The sequence below is a fragment of the Aquarana catesbeiana genome, linkage group LG08, assembly GCF_042186555.1.
Source record: "Aquarana catesbeiana isolate 2022-GZ linkage group LG08, ASM4218655v1, whole genome shotgun sequence".
NCBI classification, from domain to species: Eukaryota; Metazoa; Chordata; class Amphibia; order Anura; family Ranidae; genus Aquarana; species Aquarana catesbeiana.
This window is the reverse complement of record NC_133331.1, coordinates 190,302,524-190,324,687: the sequence shown is the minus strand read 5'-3', so window position 1 is coordinate 190,324,687 and position 22,164 is coordinate 190,302,524. Positions and strand designations below refer to the sequence as shown.

Below are 22,164 nucleotides of genomic sequence, written 5' to 3'. Positions count from 1 at the left end.
GTTTTGAGAACAGGAGTAGGAGAGATACCCAGTGGGGGACCCCTGAAAAGGAATTTTGGGGACCATGGTAAGTATAACATGTTTATTATTTTAGTTAAAAGAAATTTTGACTGTAGAAACATTTTAAAATCGGGGTTACGTTGCACTTTATTGTTTCACAGTAAGAAGGAAGGTAACAAAGTGTGCAAGCTTCACTTTATTAAAAATAAAGGGTCATGTGTATGGATGCATTTAAGAAGGCTTGGTGCAAAATTGGTAACATACAGAATATAATTTAATAATTAGTTGGGGAATTTCTAAGTTTTATAAGATTTCCATTGAGGCTCCTTTTTATTATTTTGAAACCACTACCTGGCCATTAAAGTTTATAGTAAATCCTTTTAATGCAACTTATTTATCTTTTAATCCTTGTCTGTGTTCCAGTTTAAGCTGGTGCCATGACCGTTGCCCAGGTTTCCTGTTTCAGGGTGGCTTCTTGCTCTTGCGGGGACTAGAATTGTGCCTCTCTACACGATGTACATCAGTAGGAGCCTACAACCCTTTAGCCTAGGATGGCAAGGCACTCCTCTGCTCCTCGCTCCTTCTCTCCCTCCTTTCTTCAAGCTAACAGACTGGCTGAAGACTGTACTGTCCACTGTTAAAGTGTTACTAAACCCACAACAGTAAAATCAGTCTGTATATGCAGTAAAGCATGCTTGTTATACGGACTGTGGTACCCGAAGGGTTAATCATCTGCATTGTGTAAAAAGGCTGTTTGATCCTGTATGCACAGATCCTCACCTTCTTTTACTGTCTCCAATTCATCTGCTGATAGAACAGAGCCATAGGAGGCACTCTGCACATGCTCAGTTTGGTGTGTATTGCTATAAATATTTTTTTGGGAGGGTGCATGTGATCAGCACAGGGCCAATCAGCACTGTCCAGACAGAAATTCAGGGGTCATGCAGCCTCATAGAGCAGTCACAGGAGAATGAAAACTCCTCCTACAAGCTTTAACCAGTGCTCGGCCGGACATTGATAGGCGTCACAAGACTGCTTTATACTGATGATGAGAAAGGGTATTTAGAAGTTTATATTTACTAAAACAATTGCATTTCCATGTTCTGTGTACTGTGGGAAACCAGATATAGTGAATGCAGGGTCCTGGGTTTAGTAACACTTTAACTCTTTCCTGTGAAGATTGGAAGTTCAGGGAAGCAGCATAGAGAGCAGGAGCCAGCAGCATTGAAAGTTTTAAATTGCACATGCTTGATAACAAATAGTTTACTGGGGAATGTGTATTTTGTTGTGCAAAACATGCTGAGGGTTTATTACTACTGTAGCACCCTCTAGTGTGTGCTACTAGAAGTGAGTGTAGGAAAAAGCATTTTCTGGCCCAGGGATAAACCTAAGTCACTGAACCTGGGCCAGGGTTATTAGAGGCCAGGGCTGGATGACTCATCCTGGCAGCTCTTTGGTGCCTCCAGCTGTTTTCTAGAACATTGAAGAATGTTCTGGAACTAGAGGGTTGAGGTGAAGAGGAGATGCCTTGAATATTTTATGGGCCTTCAGCCAATCCCCAGCAGTAGGCCTGGCAGGGGACTGGGAAACCCATAAATAGAAACGGGCCATGTCAGCTGGGGAGTTGGGTGGAAGATGGAGAAGCAGTGCTGAGGGAGGCTGTCAGTGTCTGGGAGCTCAGGAAAGCTGGGCTTGAAGGATACCACTACAGGAGGCATTTGGAGGGATTCATGCTGGAGAGGCAGCAGGAAGGAACAAGCAGAGACAGTGAGTGGATCTGCACGATGCAGGGAAAAAACAAGGGGAGAGGCTGTCAGCTGTAACAGTGCTCTCTTGAAGACCGTGGTGTGCCAAGTCTTCATCTAACCTTGCCCTGGGGAATCTCCATGTGCGTGTGCCAGTCGGGCAACACTGGTGCAGAGAGTCAGTTGAGAGGACTGGGAGGAAAGGCATCCAGGCGTGGCTGGTGGCAGCCAGGTGGGCTAGCATTCTGCAGGCAAGTGAAACTGGGAGCAGTGGCCACATGGAAGCAGAAGGAGAGACGTTATGTTGTTTACTCCATTTGTGCTACTTTTGTCAAGGGACTGAAAGTTCCTGCCTGTAATGGGCCTTACAACATACTGCTAGTTCCACCAGGAGTGAGCAGCAGGTGCTGTACAGAGGAACCAAGTTTGTGCAGGAAGAAGGAAGAAGATCTGTGTAAATAGGAAGGAAGTTGTCCCTTTCTCTGTTTGGACATTTTCAAGTTGGGCATCCCATAATTTGCTTACCTCATCCATGTTATAATCCCCTAATAGAACAGCAAAACAAGCCAAGGACTGATTTTCTGTGTTAGAGTGAATGAAGGAAATGCTAATGACTGGCTGTGCAGCAGTGGGGAACCCAAACTCATCAGCCCTTACAAGGGGTGTGCTACACTACTTTAATGCTGGTAGCTAAAGGGTTAGCCCTAACAGAGCACTTCATAAGTTTATGAATGATGATCACCAAATGACCTTTGGTACAGTAACTCATAATGACCATCAAGTGATTCAAGCATGATCTCCAAAGTCTTCTATTTGGCAAAGAATGGGAACATGTAAAAATAGATTGCATTCACTGGGAAGTTTTTTACTTTTGGCTTTTCTATTATCAAGGCTTTTGCTTTCATTTATTGTTGCTCTACTTTAGTTTATTAGCCAGTTGCTTTGTTAAATGATTTAGTGCTTTCTGATTTTCCATTTTTCTTAAAAGCCAATTTATACATTTGTTCTGAAAAGCTGTGGGTGAATATTATCTGCAGGTTTCCAGTTTGTATCCAGCGCAGTTTAATTTAAGTCCCCTTTCACTAGACCCAATGCACAATGTAACCTGCTATATTGTGTAAATAATGGCATTGGCCATTGAAAGCTGATGTTCCCTATGCAAAAGAGCAAAAAAACCTTATCCAAGTTTGTTTTTCTGGCATTAGTCATAAGTTAATTCATACCTGTTACAAAATGTATGAACTATAATATTGAAAAGTGTGCCTGATTACTAGGAGCCTAGAATATGATTACCTTTAAATAATTGTTAAGAACAAATCAGATTTTCATTCTTGTCAAAAAACCTTTTAGAGTCAGGTTAATCATATTGTTTGGATCTTCAACACATCTGAGTTTGGCAGTTTGGGTGGTGGGACAGGTTAAGTGATAATTGCCTTCTTTGCAGAATAGCTGCATTTAAAGTGATTCTAAAGGCAAACTTTTTATTTTGTTAAAATAACAAACGTGTTATATTGTCCTTATAGTGAGGGGAAAAAAGTATTTGATCCCCTGCTGATTTTGTATGTTTGCCCGCTGACAAAGCAATTATCAGTCTATAATTTTAATGATAGGTTTATTTTAACAATGAGAGACAGAATAACATCAAAAATATCCAGAAAAACGCATTTCAAAAAAGTTATAAATTGATTTGCATTTTAATGAGTGAAATAAGTATTTGATCCCCTATCAATCAGCAAAGATTTCTGGCTCCCAGGTGTCTTCTATACAGGTAACAAGCTGAGATTGGGAGCACTCTCTTAAAGGGTGTGCTCCTAATCTCAGCTTGTTACCTGTATAAAAGACACCTGTCCACAGAAGCAATCAATCAATCAGATTCCAATCTCTCCACCATGGCCAAGACCAAAGAGCTGTACAATGATGTCAGGGACAAGATTGTAGACCTACACAAGGCTGGAATAGACAAGACCATTCGCCAAGCAGCTTGGTGAGAGGGTGGCAACAAATAACTGTCAAACTCCCTTGGTCTGGGGCTCGATGCAAGATCTCACCTCGTGGAGTTTCAATGATCATGAGAACATGTGAGGAATCACAGAATCCCAGAACTACACAGGAGAATCTTGTCAATGATCTCAAGGCAGCTGGGACCATAGTCACCAAGAAAACAATTGGTAACACACTACGCTGTAAAGCACTGAAATCCTGCAGAGCCCGCAATGTCCCCCTGCTCAAGAAAGCACATGTACAGGCCCATCTGAAGTTTGCTTATGAACATCTGAATGATTCAGAGGAGAACTGGGTGAAAATGTTGTGGTCAGATGAGACCAAAATCGAGCTCTTTGGCATCAACTCAACTCGCCGTGTTTGGAGGAGGAGGAATGCTGGCTATGACCCCAAGAACACCATCCCCACCATCAAACATGGAGGTGGAAACATTATGCTTTGGGGGTGTTTTTCTGCTAAGGAGACAGGACAGCTTCAAAGGGATGATGGACGGGGGCCATATACAGTCAAATCTTGGATGAGAACCTCCTTCCCTCAGCCAGGGCATTGAAAATGGGTCATGGATGGATATTCCAGCATGACAATGACCCAAAACACACGGCCAAGGCAACAAAGGAGTGGCTCTAAAAAAAGTACATTAAGGTACTGGAGTGGCCTAGCCAGTCCCCAGACCTTAATCCCATAGAAAATATGTGGAGGGAGCTGAAGGTCCTAACATCTGATCATTCTAGTAACTAATCTACTTTGTTAGTTGTGGTTACCTACACATCCTCCCATTTAATAAGAAAACAGAAATATAAAAGAGCAAGTTTATAAAAAATGTGAACATTACAATATTATTTTTTTAAGACAAACTCTGCAAAAATACAGCACCATTACAAAAAGTTAAGTTAAAAATCACAGAAAAAATCAGGAAGAAAAGCAGTTATAAGCAATTTTACAGGGACAAACATTTTTTTTAATTCTTCATAAAAAATGGGAAAAGGAATCTTATTGATCACAACGGCAACAACTCAATATTTTATCCCTTTTAAAGTATTACTAAACTCACTCATCTGCTCCCTTTGAATAGGCATGGCACACCAATAGCCACAAATGTGATTACACTACCTAGGGGGCAGAGCACATGTCTAATTTACTTCGCACTCTGAATGGCCTTGAAGGGAGGGCATGTAACAGTGACATCACATGGCACGTGGGTAGTGCTGCTAAGGACAGAAATCATGTGACCTAGTAAGTCGTGTATAGTAATGCGTGGCTTACTTACTTAGCTAAATAGTGAGCATGCGTACTGTGTTGGCAACACTACAGAGGCTCTATGAGACTGCAGATCATTGCCACCAGGAAGAAGAAAGCCCTAGGATAGGCAGGATCACCAGTAATTTCTATTATTGGAAATATTTATATAAAAAAATAACAGTGCAGATAGTTACCATAATAAATGTATTTAGGAAGATTTATTCCAGTTTTTAGATTGAATGTAAAAATTGAAAATAGTCAATCCCAGAGTACATTTTAAATGATGCACTTTGAATTATATTTTAGCACTAATTCCAACTCTCTGCATTAAAATGTAACGTAGTCTAAGCAGAGAACTGTTGCACAGGCAAGCTCTTTTTTTTCTTGGGGTCTGGTTCCTTTTAGGTCTGCCTATACAATTTCTTGGGGTCTGGTTCCTTTTAGGGCTGCCCATACAATTACATCAGCTTACATAAGAAAGGAGAAAACATAATAAATGTATTTCTACAGGATGAAACATGCTTCCTCGGAAATTAATTGTCTCTCTTAGGCTGTGTAATTAAACAATAACAATTACATTTATAAAAGATGGGTCTTTTTAAGACATTTAGTTCCTTCTATTTCTGAAAATAAATTACAAACTAATAATCTTTCTTATATGACAGGCAAGTCGTGGTTGACTCTAAGAAAGCACTGTGATTCCTAATTCATATTATCTGTTCAAAGCAGTCATCCAGACTTACTCCAACCAAAGAAGGGAGGAAGGCTCCAGGCCAAAGAATACAGCCAAACACCTAAAAGGATTAACACTGCCCTCTTCTTGGACACCACTCCAATGGAGGCAAGCGGTCGGGTGATTACGAAATACCTATCCAGAGCAATCACCATCAGTGTAATCATCGATGTGATCCCAAACAGGGCACCACAGAAAGCATATAACTCACATCCTAGAATAAGAAAAAAAACAAGAATTACACTTTATCAGAATTCACAATGTTTGCATTAAATCACACGTGGCACATTGACAAGAGTTTTGCAATGTATTATAAAAAGCTGTCTAGCGAATTATACAACCTAGTTCCAGTCATTACTTAAGATTTACATTCATCAAGAGTTACAATTATACAAAGAGCAAGGGTAAGCAGTAACCATATCGCAGCCACAAATATATCATCTTTCAGCTATTCGAAGATCATTTCAAATTGGTTGCTATCTCTTAATAAACCAGTTCTATTTGCATTGTTCTATTAAAGAGAGCCCATCTAAAATGGGCATTTAAAATCAGAATCTCTACTCTTAAAGCCCAACTCTAGATAAAACTTTTCTTTCAGTGTTCATTAGGGTTACAATCAGAAGTGTCAAGTTCTTATTGCTGTCTGTGTTCTCATGAGAGAGTACCTTCCCCCTAACTTTCTGTCCTGGTGACACCAAGACAGGAAAATAGAGGCTGCAGTGTTATTAAATATTAATAAATGTATCTTTGTCGTTGTCCATGTCCCCATCAGGCTGATGTTACAACTGCCTGTGGAATCTCTAATGACAGCGTTGGAGCTGTACACAGGAACATGCTGGAACACTGTATGCAACAGGGGTAAGTACACATTTCATCAATCAATGAATACAAACGACTGTTGGGATTACTCACTAATGCATACACTGTGATGGAACGCCCCTGAGCTCATGCTCAGTGCTGCCATCGTAAATCATTTAATACTCATGTTTAATCTGCTTATATTGCCATTGTCTTCCCTGGTTGAAAAAAATGAATAAAATATTTCTATTTCGATTACATACTTTAATTTACACCCTGCAATGTCATTACTAGGTCTCTGTGCTGCTCTGTGCAATGCAGGTAGATCATGGCTGGTGGAAAGGGTACTGTGATATTTTTCTGTAGACAGTAGAGGAAAACATCACAGCCCCCAACTACAGTACCTCTCTCAAGAGCCCTAAGGCCTGAAGCAGCAGTGGGCATGTAGGCAGCTGTCAAACACGCCATGTCCATTGTGTTTTAAAGAAATACTGTTCAGTGATGTAAGGGTTAATACACTGCTGTTCGACCTGTGATGCTTCCCATAGCAGGAGTATTCAAGCAAGAAGAGGTTGGGCCAGGAGGTTGGAATTGGATGGTCATGGTTTGAGAAGTAAGAAGGACCATACACAAATAGATGTAGAGTAGCACCTCAGTGGGGTTGCCCCTTGGTGGAACCCTGAAATGGGACTGCCTGGGGGCTAGGGTTGATTTACTAAAACTTGAGAGTTCAACATCTGGTGCAGCTCTGCATAGAAACCAATCAGCTTCCAATTTGTTTTTCCTCAAAGCTTAATTGAACAAGCTGAAGTTAGAAGCTGATTGGCAACCATGCACTCTCCAGTTTTAGTAAATCAACCCCACTGTTATTTTGAAAACTTGTTGCATTCCCACGTGATTGATGGAAAATAAGTGAATAGTCTGATCTGGTTTACTGTGAACACAAAGTGAGAGTGAGATCCTACAGTGAAAAGGAATGAGGAAGGAGGTAGAGACCTTCATATTCACTTTCACAGAGTCATGAAGAGTAAGAGATAGAAGGAAGGAGAAGCAGCCAGTTTGGGAGTGGAGGTGGTGATGGCCAGTGAATAAGGTTCTTCGAAGGGGTGGATTGGTGGCTGTATGGTCTACCCTTCCAAGCGGCAAGTTAGGGCCCGCTGCATAGCAGAACCCTCCTAGGGACTGGGCCTAGACCACAGGTGTGCAGTAGAAGACAATGTATATTGCTAGCAGCTATAGCAGCTACTAGCGATAATTGCAAGAGAATACCGCAGGATGGTTATACCCAAGTTGATTGATCGTTCAACTTGATAAACTCAACCTGCCCATTAATGGTTCGAATCTCGGCCAGTTCCTGCTTAACCAGCTGAGATTTGAACTGTGTATGGCCGGCCTGACTCCAAAAATGAATAATAAAGTCAAATAGGAGTTACTTGCCTGTTAAGAGATTCTGTTATGACCACTTACAACGTCAGATGTGTTTATGACATAGCAGCACCTGTCATCTTGACTTATAAATACTAAAGTCAATTTCTTCTTGGCATGGCTTTTCAACATATTGGCCATTGTCTTCTCAAAAGTACTAATGTATTGGAGTGTCAGTAATAAGACAAACAGTGAGGAACATATGATCAGTATGTTATTTTACTTACATGAGATGACCTCTAAATCCAACAATATTTTAGGGAAATGTGTACTGTGAGTATGAAGGCTGACATTTTTATTTTTCTGAAAAATGTTAATTGCCTGGCTGTTATGCTGATCCATTGGCTTTAGTATATTTTGAGATTCTGGCCAGGAACAAGTATGGAGATCAGGTGGTTTAACTTCACTCAAATCCACTCTGCTGCATACCTCCAGATCAATGACTCAAGGTACTGAAGTTGGAGACAGCTAGGTAACTAGCACTTTTAGAAGTAGGTCAGTAATTGTGGCCTACATATGTCCTTCAGTACAGGTTTCCTCTATTACTAAGATTCTCCAAGAACAGCTGAAAGCTCTAAGGCCAAAGAAACCCTTCTTCCAGCAGAACATCCACATTCCAGGTCTAATTTTAAAATTGAAGGTGATGTCACGCTTCAAACATCAAAATCAACACATTTTATACAGGTTGTTTGTATACACATTGACGGCCCATCCACGGCACTATATCAACACAGCAGCAGGGGATTATTCCTGATTAACAATGTCTCATGCCTAGTACACATGATCAGAAAATCGGACAAAAAATACAGATTTCGAAGCAAAAGTACGATAATCTAATCATTGGTGCACAGCTGTTGAGAGCCAATCACATACAATCACATACAATATAACCGGTTCCCGACCGGCGCATGCTGATGTACGTCGGCAGAATGGCACGGCTGGGCAAATGGGCGTACCTGTACGTCCATTTGAATTCCCCGCTATGCCATTGCGTGCGTGCCGACCGGGAGCTCCGTGAGTCGTGTCGCGGGTCCCGCGGACTCGATCGCCGCGGGGATACCCGCGATCGCCTCACGGAGAGGACGAACGGGGAGATGCTGATGTAAACAGCATCTCCCCGTTCTGCCTAGTGACAAGTGTCACTGATCACAGCTCCCTGTCATCGGGAGCTGTGATCAGAGTAATGACACACAGCCCATCCCCCTGACAGTTAGAATCACTCCCCTAGGACACACTTAACCCCTCCCCGCCCCCTAGTGGTTAACCCCTTCACTGCCAGTGTCATTTACACAGTAATCAGTGCATTTTTAATCGCACTGATCGATGTATAAATGACAATGGTCCCAAAAATGTGTCAAAAATGTCCGACATGTCCGCCATAACGTCACAGTCACAATAAAAATCGCTGATCGCCACCATTACTAGTAAAAAAAAAAATTATTAATAAAAATGCCATAAAACTATCCCCTATTTAGTAAACGCTATAACCTTTGCGCAAACCAATCAATAAACGCTTATTGCGATTTTTTTTTACCAAAAATATGTAGAAGAATACGATCGGCCTAAACTGAGGAAAAAAAAAAATGTTTTTTATATATTTTTGGGGGATATTTATTATAGCAAAATGTAAAAAATAATGCGTTTTTTTCAAAATTGTCGCTCTTATTTTGTTTATAGCGCAAAAAATAAAAATCGCAGAGGCGATCACATACCACCAAAAGAAAGCTCTATTTGTGTGAAAAAAAGGATGTCAATTTTGTTTGGGAGCCATGTCGCACGACCATGTAATTGTCAGTCAAAACGACGCAGTGCCGAATCGCAAAAAACGCTCTGGTCAGGAAGGGGGTAAAATCTTCCGGGGCTGAAGCGGTTAATCGATTCAGTATTCATCTGAAAAAAAAATCGGAAGAGCAGACCACCCATGCTTGGAAACAAAAAAATGCATTACAATACAATACAACACATTACATCACTTCCGAAGTTGTATTCTGTATACGAGAATTTTCGTAACTTTAGTAACCTCTTCATTTTTGGTATAAGACTAGCATGCAAAAACCAAAAAATAGACAATCTTTTGTCTGCTATTCTCATCATGTGTACAAGACTTAAAGAAAATTTTTGTAGGTTTGTTAGTCCTTTCAATATGTTTCTGGCCTCTTATGCTGACTTGCCTGTTTTATACATTGGGGACGGAAAGTATTCAGACCCCCTTAAATTTTTCACTCTTTGTTATATTGCAGCCAAATGCTAAAAACATTCAAGTTAATTTCTTTTCCCCATTAATGTACACACAGCACCCCATATTGACAGAAAAACACAGAATTGTTGACATTTTTGCAGATTTATTAAAAAAGAAAAACTGAAATATCACATGGTCCTAAGTATTCAGACCCTTTGCTGTAACACTCATATATTTAACTCAGGTGCTGTCCATTTCTTCTGATCATCCTTCAGATGGTTCTACACCTTCATTTGAGTCCAGCTGTGTTTGATTATACTGATTGGACTTGATTAGGAAAGCCACACACCTGTCTATATAAGACCTTACAGCTCACAGTGCATGTCAGAGCAAATGAGAATCATGAGGTCAAAGGAACTGCCTGAAGAGCTCAGAGACAGAATTGTGGCAAGGCACAGATCTGGCCAAGGTTACAAAAAAATTTCTGCTGCACTTAAGGTTCCTAAGAGCACAGTGACCTCCATAATCCTTAAATGGAAGACGTTTGGGACGACCAGAACCCTTCCTAGAGCTGGCCGTCTGGCCAAACTGAGCTATCGGGGGAGAAGAGCCTTGGTGAGAGAGGTAAAGAAGAACCCAAAGATCACTGTGGCTGAGCTCCAGAGATGCAGTCGGGAGATGGGAGAAAGTTGTAGAAAGTCAACCATCACTGCAGTCCTCCACCAGTCGGGGCTTTATGGCAGAGTGGCCCAACGGAAGCCTTTTCTTAGTGCAAGACACATGAAAGCCCACATGGAGTTTGCTAAAAAACACCTGAAGGACTCCAAGATGGTGAGAAATAAGATTCGCTGGTCTAATGAGACCAAGATAGAACTTTTTGGCCTTAATTCTAAGCGGTATGTGTGGAGAAAATCAGGCACTGCTCATCACCTGTCCAATACAGTCCCAACAGTGAAGCATGGTGGTGGCAGCATCATGCTGTGGGGGTGTTTTTCAGCTGCAGGGACAGGAAGACTGGTTGCAATTGAGGGAAAGATGAATGCGGCCAAGTACAGGGATATCCTGGACGAAAACCTTCTCCAGAGTGCTCAGGACCTCAGACTGGGCCGAAGGTTTACCTTCCAACAAAACAATGACCCTAAGCACACAGGTAAAATAACGAAGGAGTGGCTTCACAACAACTCCGTGACTGTTCTTGAATGGCCCAGCCAGAACCCTGACTTAAACCCAATTAAGCATCTCTGGAGAGACCTAAAAATGGCTGTCCACCAATGTTTACCATCCAACCTGACAGAACTGGAGAGGATCTGCAAGGAGGAATGGCAGGTCCAAATCCAGGTGTGAAATACTTGTTGCATCTTTCCCAAAAAGACTCATGGCTTTATTAGATCAAAAGGGTGCTTCTACTAAATACTGAGTAAAGGGTCTGAATACTTAGGACCATGTGATATTTCAGTTCTTCTTTTTTAATAAATCTGCAAAAATGTCAACAATTCTGTGTTTTTCTGTCAATATGGGGTGCTGTGTGTCCATTAATGAGGAAAAAAATGAACTTAAATGATTTTAGCAAATGGCTGCAATATAACAAAGAGTAAAAAATGTAAGGGGTCTGAATACTTTCCGTCCCCAATGTACACACTTTGGTGATCAGTAGATTGAATCCTGAAAGGTGTTCTCACAGTACATTTCTGAGGACCCTAGATTATCATTAAAGGAATTGGGTTGATAGCGTTCTATTGAATCAGTTTTGTTTTTACAGAACCATGGCAAACCATAAGTTAGGGGTCTCAGAAAACACTATAAAAAACGTTGAGCACCTTTATTTTAAATGATAAATTGTGGTGTATGTACAAGGTCTGTCAAATTATGTGGTGTGGGCATGTTTGGGAGAGTGGAAGTATTCACATAGATGTCAGGAGTACAGCCCACTTCATGCAAATGAGGCTTGTGCTTGAACATTTGTTATAGATTTGAAAACTTTGTATGTTTACTTCTAAGGGTCTAACACTTCCTGAAAATTATTAATATTATTATACATGATTTATATAGCGTCAGTTTGCACAGTGCTGAACAGTATAAAGGGAGAAAGTGCAATTACAATACATTTCAATACAGAAGAAATAGGAGGGCTCTGCTGATGGAGTTTACAATCTAAAGGGAGGGGGAGATAATAAAAAAGGTAATAGCTGGGGGGATGATCTGATGGAGGTGGCCAAGTACAGTTTTTAGGTGGAGGTGGGGTAGATTTCCCTGAATAAATGAGTTTTCAAGGATCACCTGAAGGCGCACAGGGTAGGACATACTGGGTAGGGATTCCATAGGATGGGAAAGGTTCTAGAGAAGTCTGGCAGGAGAGCATGGGAGGAGGAAACAAGGGAGCTAGAGAGTAGGATGTTATGGGGAGAGGAAAGTGGATGATTTGGGTCATATCTCGAGATGAGGTTGGTGATGTAGTTTGTATTTTTAATTTTATACGTTGGGCTAGTGGAAAACAGTAAAGGGATTGACAGAGAGGGGCAGAAGTCAGGGTTTGGTTAGTAAGGTGTATAAGTCTAGCAGCAGCAATGGGATAGACTAGAAGAGGAATAGTCTGTGTAAAGGTAGGCCAGTGAGGAGGGAGTTTCAGTAGTCAAGGTAGGAAATAACCAAGGGGTGCATAAGTTGTTTTGTGGTGCTGTTAGTTAGGAAGGGGCAAAGTCTGTAAATGTTGTGGAGGTTAAGCAGCAAGATTTAGCCAGTGATTGGATGTTCAGTCCAAAGAAGAGGTCAGAGTCTAGGATTACACCTAGCACCCTGGCATGTGTGGAGAGACCAATAATTGTGCTGTTGATCTCAATGGTAAAGTTGTGAGGGGGGAATCGGGAGGAGGAAATATTGCAAGTTCAGTTTTAGGCAGATTGAGTTTGAGGAAATGGTGTGACATCCATACTGATATGTTTCTCAGTAAATTTGTGATATGTGAGGAGATTGAGGGGGTGAGCTGGGGAGTAGAGAGATAGATCTGGATGTTGTCGGCGTAGAGGTGGTATTGGAAGCCATAGGAGGTTATCAACTGGCTCAAGAAAGAGGTGTAGAGAAAGAATAGGAAGGGTCCAAGGATAAAGCCTTGGGGTACACCAACAGAAAGAGGAAGAGGAGCAGAGGAGATAGATTTGTACGTGACACTGAAGGTTCCCTGAGATAGGAGGAGATCCAGTAAAAAGCAGAGTCGCGGAGGCAAAGGGAGTAGAGTTTATTAGGGAGGAGTGGGTGGTCGACTGTGTCAAAGGCAGCGGAAAGATCTAAGAGTATGAGTATGGAGCAATGGCCGTTGGTTTTAGCAGTTGGTAGGTTAGTAGGGTGAGTTCTAGTAGGGCAGTTTCAGTGTAATGTTGTGAGTGGAAGCCAGACTGTTGGGGGTCAAGAAGGTTGTTATTAGTGAGGTAGCAATTCAACTAGGCAAACGGGAGCAGGGAGATGGGCCTTAAGTTGCTCAAACAATTGGGGTCCAATGAGGGTTTTTTAAGTATGGAGTAACCAGTGCATGTTTAAGCAGGGAGGGAAAGGTGCCGGTGGAGAGGGAGAGATTGAAAATGTGGATTAGAGACTGTAGGATAGAGCAGGCAGGGGGCCATAGTAGCTGTGAGGGGACAGGGTCCAGAGGACAGGTGGTGAGGTGGGCCTCAGAATGGCATTTGGCAACTTCCTCAGTGGTAACAGGGTTGAAAGAGGATAATATTAAGTGTGGTGTTGGACCCGGTGTGTTGGTTGGAGGAGAAAGCTGGACACTGGAGATCTTATCACTGTTATCCTGTTGTGATTATCTCCATACACTACATAATATAGACTGAGACCCATAACTATAGTATATAGAATTTAATTCTCATCTATGATTTTGTGTCCATTTAAGCAGGTTTGACCATTATGTTTTTTTTTTCAGAAATAATTTGTAATAATTATTGGACTTGCTCTATTACAAATAATCAACGTAATCATTATGGCATTGATAAAAATGATAACAAACCCTTTTATAATCAGAGTGTGATTGAAAAGGTTACTAAAACTACAACTAAGAGAAATACAGTGAAAATTAAATACTGTGATGAGAGTGACCTACAGTGCCTTGAAAAAGTATTCATACCCCTTGACATTTTCCACATTTTATCATGTTACAACCAAAAATGTAAATGTATTGTAGTGGGATTTTATGTTATAGACCAACACAAAGTGGCACATAATTGTGAAGTGAAAGTAAAATGATAAATTGTTTTCGAAATGTAAAAAAAAAAAAAATATGTGAAAAGTGTGACGTTCATTTGTATTCAGCCCCCTTTACTCTGATACTCCTAACTAAAATCTAGTTCAGAAGGCACCTAATTAGTAAATAGAGTCTACCTGTGTGTAATTTAATCTCAGCATACATGCTGTTCTGTGAAGCCCTCAGAGGCTTGTTAGAGAACCTTGGTGAACAAACAGCATCATGAAGGCCAAGGAACACACCAGACAGGTCAGGTATACAGTTGTGGAGAACTTTAAAGCAGGGTTAGGTTATAAAAAATATCCCAAGCTTTGAACATCTCACAGAGCACTGTTCAATCCATCACCCAAAAATGGAAAGAGTATGGCACAATTGCAAACCTACCAAGACATGGCCATCCACCTAAACTGAAAGGCCAGGCAAGGAGAGCATTAATCAGAGAAGCAGCCAAGAGGCCCATGGTAACTCTGAAGAAGCTGCAGAGACGCACAGCACAGCACATCTCTGCACAGGACAACTATTAGTCCTGCAATCTACAAATCTGGCCTTTATGGAAGAGTGGCAAGAAGAAAGCCATTGTTGAAAGAAAGTCATAGGAAGTCCCATTTGCAGCAAGAAGCCATGTGCGGGACACAGCAAACATGTGGAAGAAGGTGCTCTGGTCAGATGAGACCAAAATTTAACTTTTTGGCCTAAAAGCAAAACGCTATGTGGGGCGGAAAACTAAAACTACAAATCACCCTGAACACACCATCCCCACCGTGAAACATGGTAGTGGCAGCATCATGTTGTGGGGATACTTTTCTTCAGCAGGGGCAGGGAAGCTGATCAGAGTTGATGGAAAGATGGATGGAGCCAAATACAAGGCAATCTTAGAAGAAAACCTGTAATGCCGCGTACACACAATCGGACTTCTCGTCAGAAAAAGATATGATGGCTTTTCCGACGGGATTACGCTCAAGTTTGCCTTGCATACACACGGTCACGCAAAAGTTCGCTGAAATTATGACCGTCAAGAACTCTGTGACGTACATCACTACAACGAGCCTAGAAAATGAAGTTCAATGCTTCCAAGCATGCGTCGAATTGTTTCCGAGCATGCGTAGGAATTTTACGCGTCAGAATTGCCACAGATGTGCCACAGACGATCGCATTTTCGGATAGGAACTTTTTCCGACCGAAAAATTAAGAAAGTGCTCTTAATCTTTTGCTGGCTGGAATTCGCCCAGCAAAAGTCCGATGGAGCATACACACGGTCGCATTTTCCGACGAAAAGCTCTCATCTGTCTTTTGCGGGCCGAAATTCCGATCGTGTGTACGCGGCATCAGAGTCTGCAAAAGACTTGAGATTGAGGCAGAGGTTCACCTTCCAGCAGGACAACAATCCTAAACATACCACCAGAGCTACAATGGAATGGTTTAGATCAAAGCATATTCATGTGTTAGAATGGCCCAGTCAAAGTCCAGACCTAAATCCAATTGAGAATCTGTGGCAAGACTTGAAAATTGCTGTTCACAGACACTCTCCATCCAATCTGACAGAGCTTGAGCTATCTTGCAAGGAAGAATGGGCAACAATTTCACTCTCTAGATGTGCAAAGCTGGTAGAGACATACCCAAAAAGACTTGCAGCTGTAATTGCAGCGAAAGGTGGTTCTACAAAGTATTGACTCGGGGGGCTGAATACAAACGCACACCACATTTTTAACATATTTATTTGTAAAAAAACTTGAAAAACATTTATCATTTTCCTTCCACTTCACAATTATGTGCCTCTTTGTTTTGGTCTATCACATAAAATCCCAATAAAATACATTTACATTTTTGGTTGTAACATGAGAAAATGTTGAAAATTTTAAGGGGTATGAATACTTTTTCAAGGCACTGTACTTGTTTAATGACCTTGCTCAGTGTTACTAAAAATGTTTTAGTTACCTTTCTCTCCAAAGATCCACCTCTTATGTAGGCTTGTTGTAAAAAACACTGGTGCCTGAGTTATGGACATTAAGAAATCACTAATAGCTAGATTGATAATGAACATGTTGGCTGGAGATCGAAGACTCCTACTCCTATATAAAAAAAGATTGAGGCTTCATTAATGCAAAGCTGTGATGACCAGTGAAAAACAGCTGTCAAATGACAGAAGAGAAATTTAATTTATCCTATATTAGCTTGCACTGCTCAGCAGCATTCAATTAAACAGTCTAGGTTCAGCTACTGCCCTACTGCATGCTCTCTTCTATCATTTGCAGGAAATTAAAAGTGACCTCCTTCACTGATTTTCTGGATTTGGGTGATGCTGAGCTTGGGGATCAGGGGCATTTTCTACACTTGATGAGATTAGGTCTGACTACTAAATATGGGGATTACACATTCTGATTAGATAATGCATCAGTTGCTTCTTCAGATCTTCACAGCAACCTCTGGCTTCACATTTGATGAAGGTTTAAAGTACAAGAAGGTTATGAAATAATCAGGGTCTATGTTCAAGTACATGTCACACTAGTTTACATTTATTGTGCCTCCCTCTATTGTGACAAATTACTAGTAACCTTATCAGTTTAATAGTTAATTATCTACATCACAGGGGAAGAAAATAATTCCACACTTGTGCTATATTTATGTTTGTGAATTGAACATTTTGATGAGAAAATGATAGAAGGCACCTAATATATAGAATTTAAGATGTTCTATTTTTTTCAATTATTAGTGTCTGAGTCATTTGTTTGTTAGCTATAATATAAAATAGGAAGATATGTATGGGTAAAGGGGTGGTAGGTCTCTTTTACACATGCAGTACATGCCATTGACAGATTTTTGTAGAGACTTCTGAGTCATAAAGGAATCCATTCTAGTAAACAATTGTTTCTATAGGGGCTCCTGGGATGGAGCCTGGTGATCAGCTTTTGCGGTAACCTGGAAGGCACACAAGGTGTGGTGAGTGTAGGAGCACCTTACACAGAGTCACCAATATTATTATTATTATCATTTCTAATCATTAGTTTTATTATTTTCCAGGAACCACCAAAAACGACTTTTTACAAATTTAGTCTATCTGTTTTTATTTTCTAAGGTTTATATTCGGCTAGTCTTTTCTACAGTTTTACATAACATGACCATATTGTTTACTCCACCCCCTAAGTCCAAACATTGTCTCCAAACATTAAATTGTATGTGTGCTGTTTTCTTTTCTATAATCCTGCCATAAACCCCCAAAATACATTGGCTATATGACTACCAATTAAAATGAGATTCTGACTGCATGTATAATGCTGTATAAGGATCTCCCTAGCCACTATGGACTGATGTCACTTTGCTTAAGAATCACCAGTATTCCTGTTTTTTTGTTTTCAAACCTTGAGCAGTCAAGGACAGATATTTGAGGTTACACACTGCCGTCATCTAACCATCTAACCAGTGCAAACATCTAACCTTGGGCTTGAGCAGCTAACACCATCTATACAGATGGCCCAGCACCATCTCACACACCAAAGACTTGAACTGAACACTAGGCAGCTGCATTGATTGTACTGCTTCTGTAAAGTAAAGATATAAACCTGGACAGGAGAGAGAAACGATGTGGCTCTGCAGATAACACATGAGGGGATTGGCTGTAACATTTAACAGTTGAAAGCTCTGGTATATTGTTTAAGCCATCGTAAAATGTTGGGATCAGCTGGAGTCCCCAGTAGGAGGTATCAACACTCAAGGTAGAAAAAGACTGTGAAGCATAGATGTGCCACAAAGAATGGCAAAACTGCTTAGTAGTAATAAGGTGACAGAAGACTCATAACTACATTTAAAGTGTTACTAAACCCATAACAGTAAAATCAGTCTGTATATGCAGTAAACCATGCTTGTTATACTCACCGTGGAACCTAAGGGGTTAATCCTCTGCATTGTGTAAAAAGGCTGTTTGATCCAGTCTTCTCTTTTCCTCCCTTTCTTCCACAGTCCATCCAAACCATCTCCTGATAGAAAAGAGCCTTGGGGGCAAGCTGCACATGCTCAGTTTTGTATGTATTCCTAGAGAGTTTTTTTTTTTCTTGAGAGAGTGCATGTGATCAGCACAGGGCCAATCAACACTGTCTAGACAGAGGGTCAGGGATCCTGCAGCCTCATAGGACAATCAGGGGAGAAAGAAGGAAACTCCTCCTACAAGCTTTAACCAGACACTGTAAGAATTCACAAGACTGCTATATACTGCTGATGAGAAAAGGTATTTATCAGTTTATATTTACTAAAATTGTTGTATTTCCTTGTTCTATGTACTTTGGAATATAGTGCAGATATAGTGCATGCAGGGTCCCGGGTTTAGTAACACTTTAAGCTTAGCGAGTGAGAAAGGCAGCTTCTCCTAATAATTTGGAAAGTGCATTATAAGCGACTCTGTATTATGCTCACAGCCATCTTGGGATTACCACTGGAGTGCCACAAATGTTTACTTTAGACAGCTATATTATATTCCTGCAAACAACTGTAGATCCCAACTTTTTTGCTTTAAATATTATTATTTAGTATTTTATAAGAGACTGAGATGCCAAGTGCATTGTGCAAAGTTACCATTATTTCTCACGTGTTTTGCTTGGCCCTGTCCTAGTTTTCTGAAGTTCAGTGCTGCTGTGTAAACCCATTTGCATTACACAAATTGCAGATTATATAGTAAACCAAGAAGAATGCAGGTTACCTGGCCCATATAGTCAATTTTGTAAGCAGATTTCAGAGTGCTAGTTCAATCAGATTTTCTTAATCCGATTAGCTTTAAGTTAAAGTCAGATGACATTAAATATAGAAAATGGATGATATCCAGCAAATCCAGCAAGAAATAATATAATTAAAGTTTGACATTTTTCCTGCTTTTCCAAAGATTCAAATACAAAGCATGCAACAAAATTAGCTTATGTATAATACAATTACACACATCTTAGCAAAGATCATATTTTGCATATTTAACTAAAAAGGGTGCTATTTTATATTTGTAATTAAAGCTGAACCCTGGGCACATATAAAAACATCAATGAATGCAGTTCTGCGATTAAGAAAAAAAAAATCTTCATATGTATTTTAGATGCAACCAGCATAAATAGATACAATTTGGCTGTTTTCCCAACCCCAGTGTGAGCTGTGCTGCACACCTATCAGGCCTATCAGGTGCAAAGACATGAGCTGAAAAAATGAACCTGTTTGCCTGGAATTCAGCTTTAAAGATGAATATCTGAAATGGATATTTTTATATAGTTGCACTGGTTCAGGTTTAGAAAATGAAGTGTTCTCTGAAAGGAGCCCACATTGATTGGGCAGCCTCCTGTGTTCAGCATGCAACATAGCTGCCAATTGGCATAGGAGCCAGAAGTTATTGGAGATCACTATAGTAGTGGCACCTGCTACGGTGATTTCTAGCTTCCAGGGTATGGCAAATGCATAGTTACATTGGTCCAAGCTGGACCAATGTAAAAATATCCATACCTGGAATTTATCTTTAAGGAATATGCACTACATAATGCAAATGAAGTTTAGTCTACGTCAAAAGTTCGATACCAGTTTAACATATGTAACATGTAATAACATTTGGCAGGCTACAGAGCGACACATGTCAGTACCTGGAAAAAGCATAGATGACAAGGAAGTTACCCAACATTCCTGTTATTCCTACTGCCAGGATCACAGCTCCAATTGTATAGTGGACATGATCTGGAGCATCAACTGTAGGGAAGACATGGTGAACATTATCCTTTGGTGTTTCCTAAATAATACATTAAAAGGAAGAATATGTTAATAAATCTAATCAAATTCAGTAAGATTATGAAGCAGTAATGGCACATATTTCAAATGTTATGTAATATAAGCCCAAACTTAGAAATGGTAAAATATTACATATACTATGATATAACAATACAATATATTCAGGCAAATTGAAAAAAAATATTATCAATAGCACTTTAAAGTTGCTGAAACAGTTTTTTAATTTAGTTGTAATAGAATATGGGATTGATTTGCAAAAAAACAAAGACCGTTCACTGAGCAAACTGAACAAGGTGAAGCTGTGTTTACTTTAATCATCCAACTATGCATCATCAAAAATCCTGTTTTTTAAATCTCTCTCTCAGAAACATTTAGAAGGAATATACAGTATGTTCCTTAATTGTACAGTACAGGACATAAGAATTGTGGCTGCACGTGGGTTATAGGCTTCCACCTTCACGTGATCGGACACTGGCAAACAAAGTTGTTAGGACAGTCCGATATAACCGCTTCCTCTTACAGCAAGCCTCAGTTTTTTACTTGCATCCTTAAATGATGACTATCAGTGGCGGCTGGTCTTTTTTTGTTTGGGGGGGGCATATGGGCATCCGCAGAACTTTTTTCGGGGGGGGGGGCATCATTTTAAGGTCACCCATGCTCTTCCCCTTTTCGATAATGTCATGAAGGGGAGGGGCTTAGTCATTATCACATAAAGCGTCATAACCCTCCGCCTTCCACTGCCACATTTGGCACATTTTGGGGTGGGAGAGTGTACCTGGTTTTGCAGTGGCCAAGATGTGGGAACTGTTGTTGAAGCCTCTGCTAGTTTACCAGTGGATGTGGTTGATAGGGATGAGCTTCGTGTTCGAGTCGAACCCATGTTCGACTCGAACATCGGCTGTTCGCCCGTTCGCCGAATTGCGAACGATATGGGCCGTTCGCGCTAAATTCGTGTGGCGCGTCACGGCCCATAATTCACTGCGGCATCGCAGTGCATTGCTGGCTGATGATTGGCCAAGCATGCACTATGACCCGCATGCTTGGCCAATCACAGCACCGTCAGTAGAGAGAGCTGTAATTGGCCAAAGCCAGGGTGGCTTTGGCCAATTATGGCTCAGGGGATTTAGTACACACCCCACACTATATAAGGCCGCCTGCACGGCGGCCCTGTGTAGTGTGTGTTCCGGTGTGCTGAGAGATAGAGAGAGAGAGAGACAGTGTCATTTGATTTGAGTTAGATAGATTAGGCAGAACAGTCAGTCAGTTAGCTGCACTTACAGTGTATTGTGTATATATATGCATCCCAGGTGTTGCATATATATATATACACTGTATTCAGTTTAGCTAGATCCATTCCTGTTATCTTCTATCTAGACTATTTACATTTAATGCAGTGCGTCCTGCTCACAGTGTTCAGCTAGATCCGTTCCTGCTATTTACATTTAGTGCAGTGCGTCCTGCTCACAGTGTTCAGCTAGATCCGTTCCTGTTATCTTCTAGACTATTTACATTTAGTGCAGTGCGTCCTGCTCACAGTGTTCAGCTAGATCCGTTCCTGCAATTTACATTTAGTGCAGTGCGTCCTGCTCACAGTGTTCAGCTAGATCCGTTCCTGCTATTTACATTTAGTGCAGTGCGTCCTGCTCACAGTGTTCAGCTAGATCCGTTCCTGCTATTTACATTTAGTGCAGTGCGTCCTGCTCACAGTGTTCAGCTAGATCCGTTCCTGCTATTTACATTTAGTGCAGTGCGTCCTGCTCACAGTGTTCAGCTAGATCCGTTCCTGCTATTTACATTTAGTGCAGTGCGTCCTGCTCACAGTGTTCAGCTAGATCCATTCCTGCTATTTACATTTAGTGCAGTGCGTCCTGCTCACAGTGTTCAGCTAGATCCGTTCCTGCTATTTACATTTAGTGCAGTGCGTCCTGCTCACAGTGTTCAGCTAGATCCATTCCTGTTATCTTCTAGACTATTTACATTTAGTGCAGTGCGTCCTGCTCACAGTGTTCAGCTAGATCCGTTCCTGCTATTTACATTTAGTGCAGTGCGTCCTGCTCACAGTGTT

General features: G+C 40.9%; 1 protein-coding gene and 1 long non-coding RNA gene across 3 annotated transcripts in view; one reads left to right on the top strand and one right to left on the bottom strand.

Annotated features, from left to right (window-relative positions):
- The window catches only part of LOC141106185 (uncharacterized), a 527,211-nt gene that overhangs the window by 286,695 nt on the left and 218,352 nt on the right, over positions 1 to 22,164 (top strand). The gene's annotated exons all lie outside the window — the stretch shown is intronic.
- Positions 1 to 22,164, bottom strand: part of OPN4 (opsin 4) — a 168,537-nt gene that overhangs the window by 68,103 nt on the left and 78,270 nt on the right. For both annotated transcript variants that reach the window (XM_073596727.1, XM_073596728.1), the window contains exons 2-4: positions 19,958 to 20,100; positions 16,293 to 16,426; positions 5,729 to 5,932 (exon numbers count right to left, since the gene is read on the bottom strand). In XM_073596727.1, the coding sequence (XP_073452828.1) occupies positions 5,729 to 5,932; positions 16,293 to 16,426; positions 19,958 to 20,100 (481 nt within the window). The remainder of the gene's footprint in view (positions 1 to 5,728; positions 5,933 to 16,292; positions 16,427 to 19,957; positions 20,101 to 22,164) is intronic.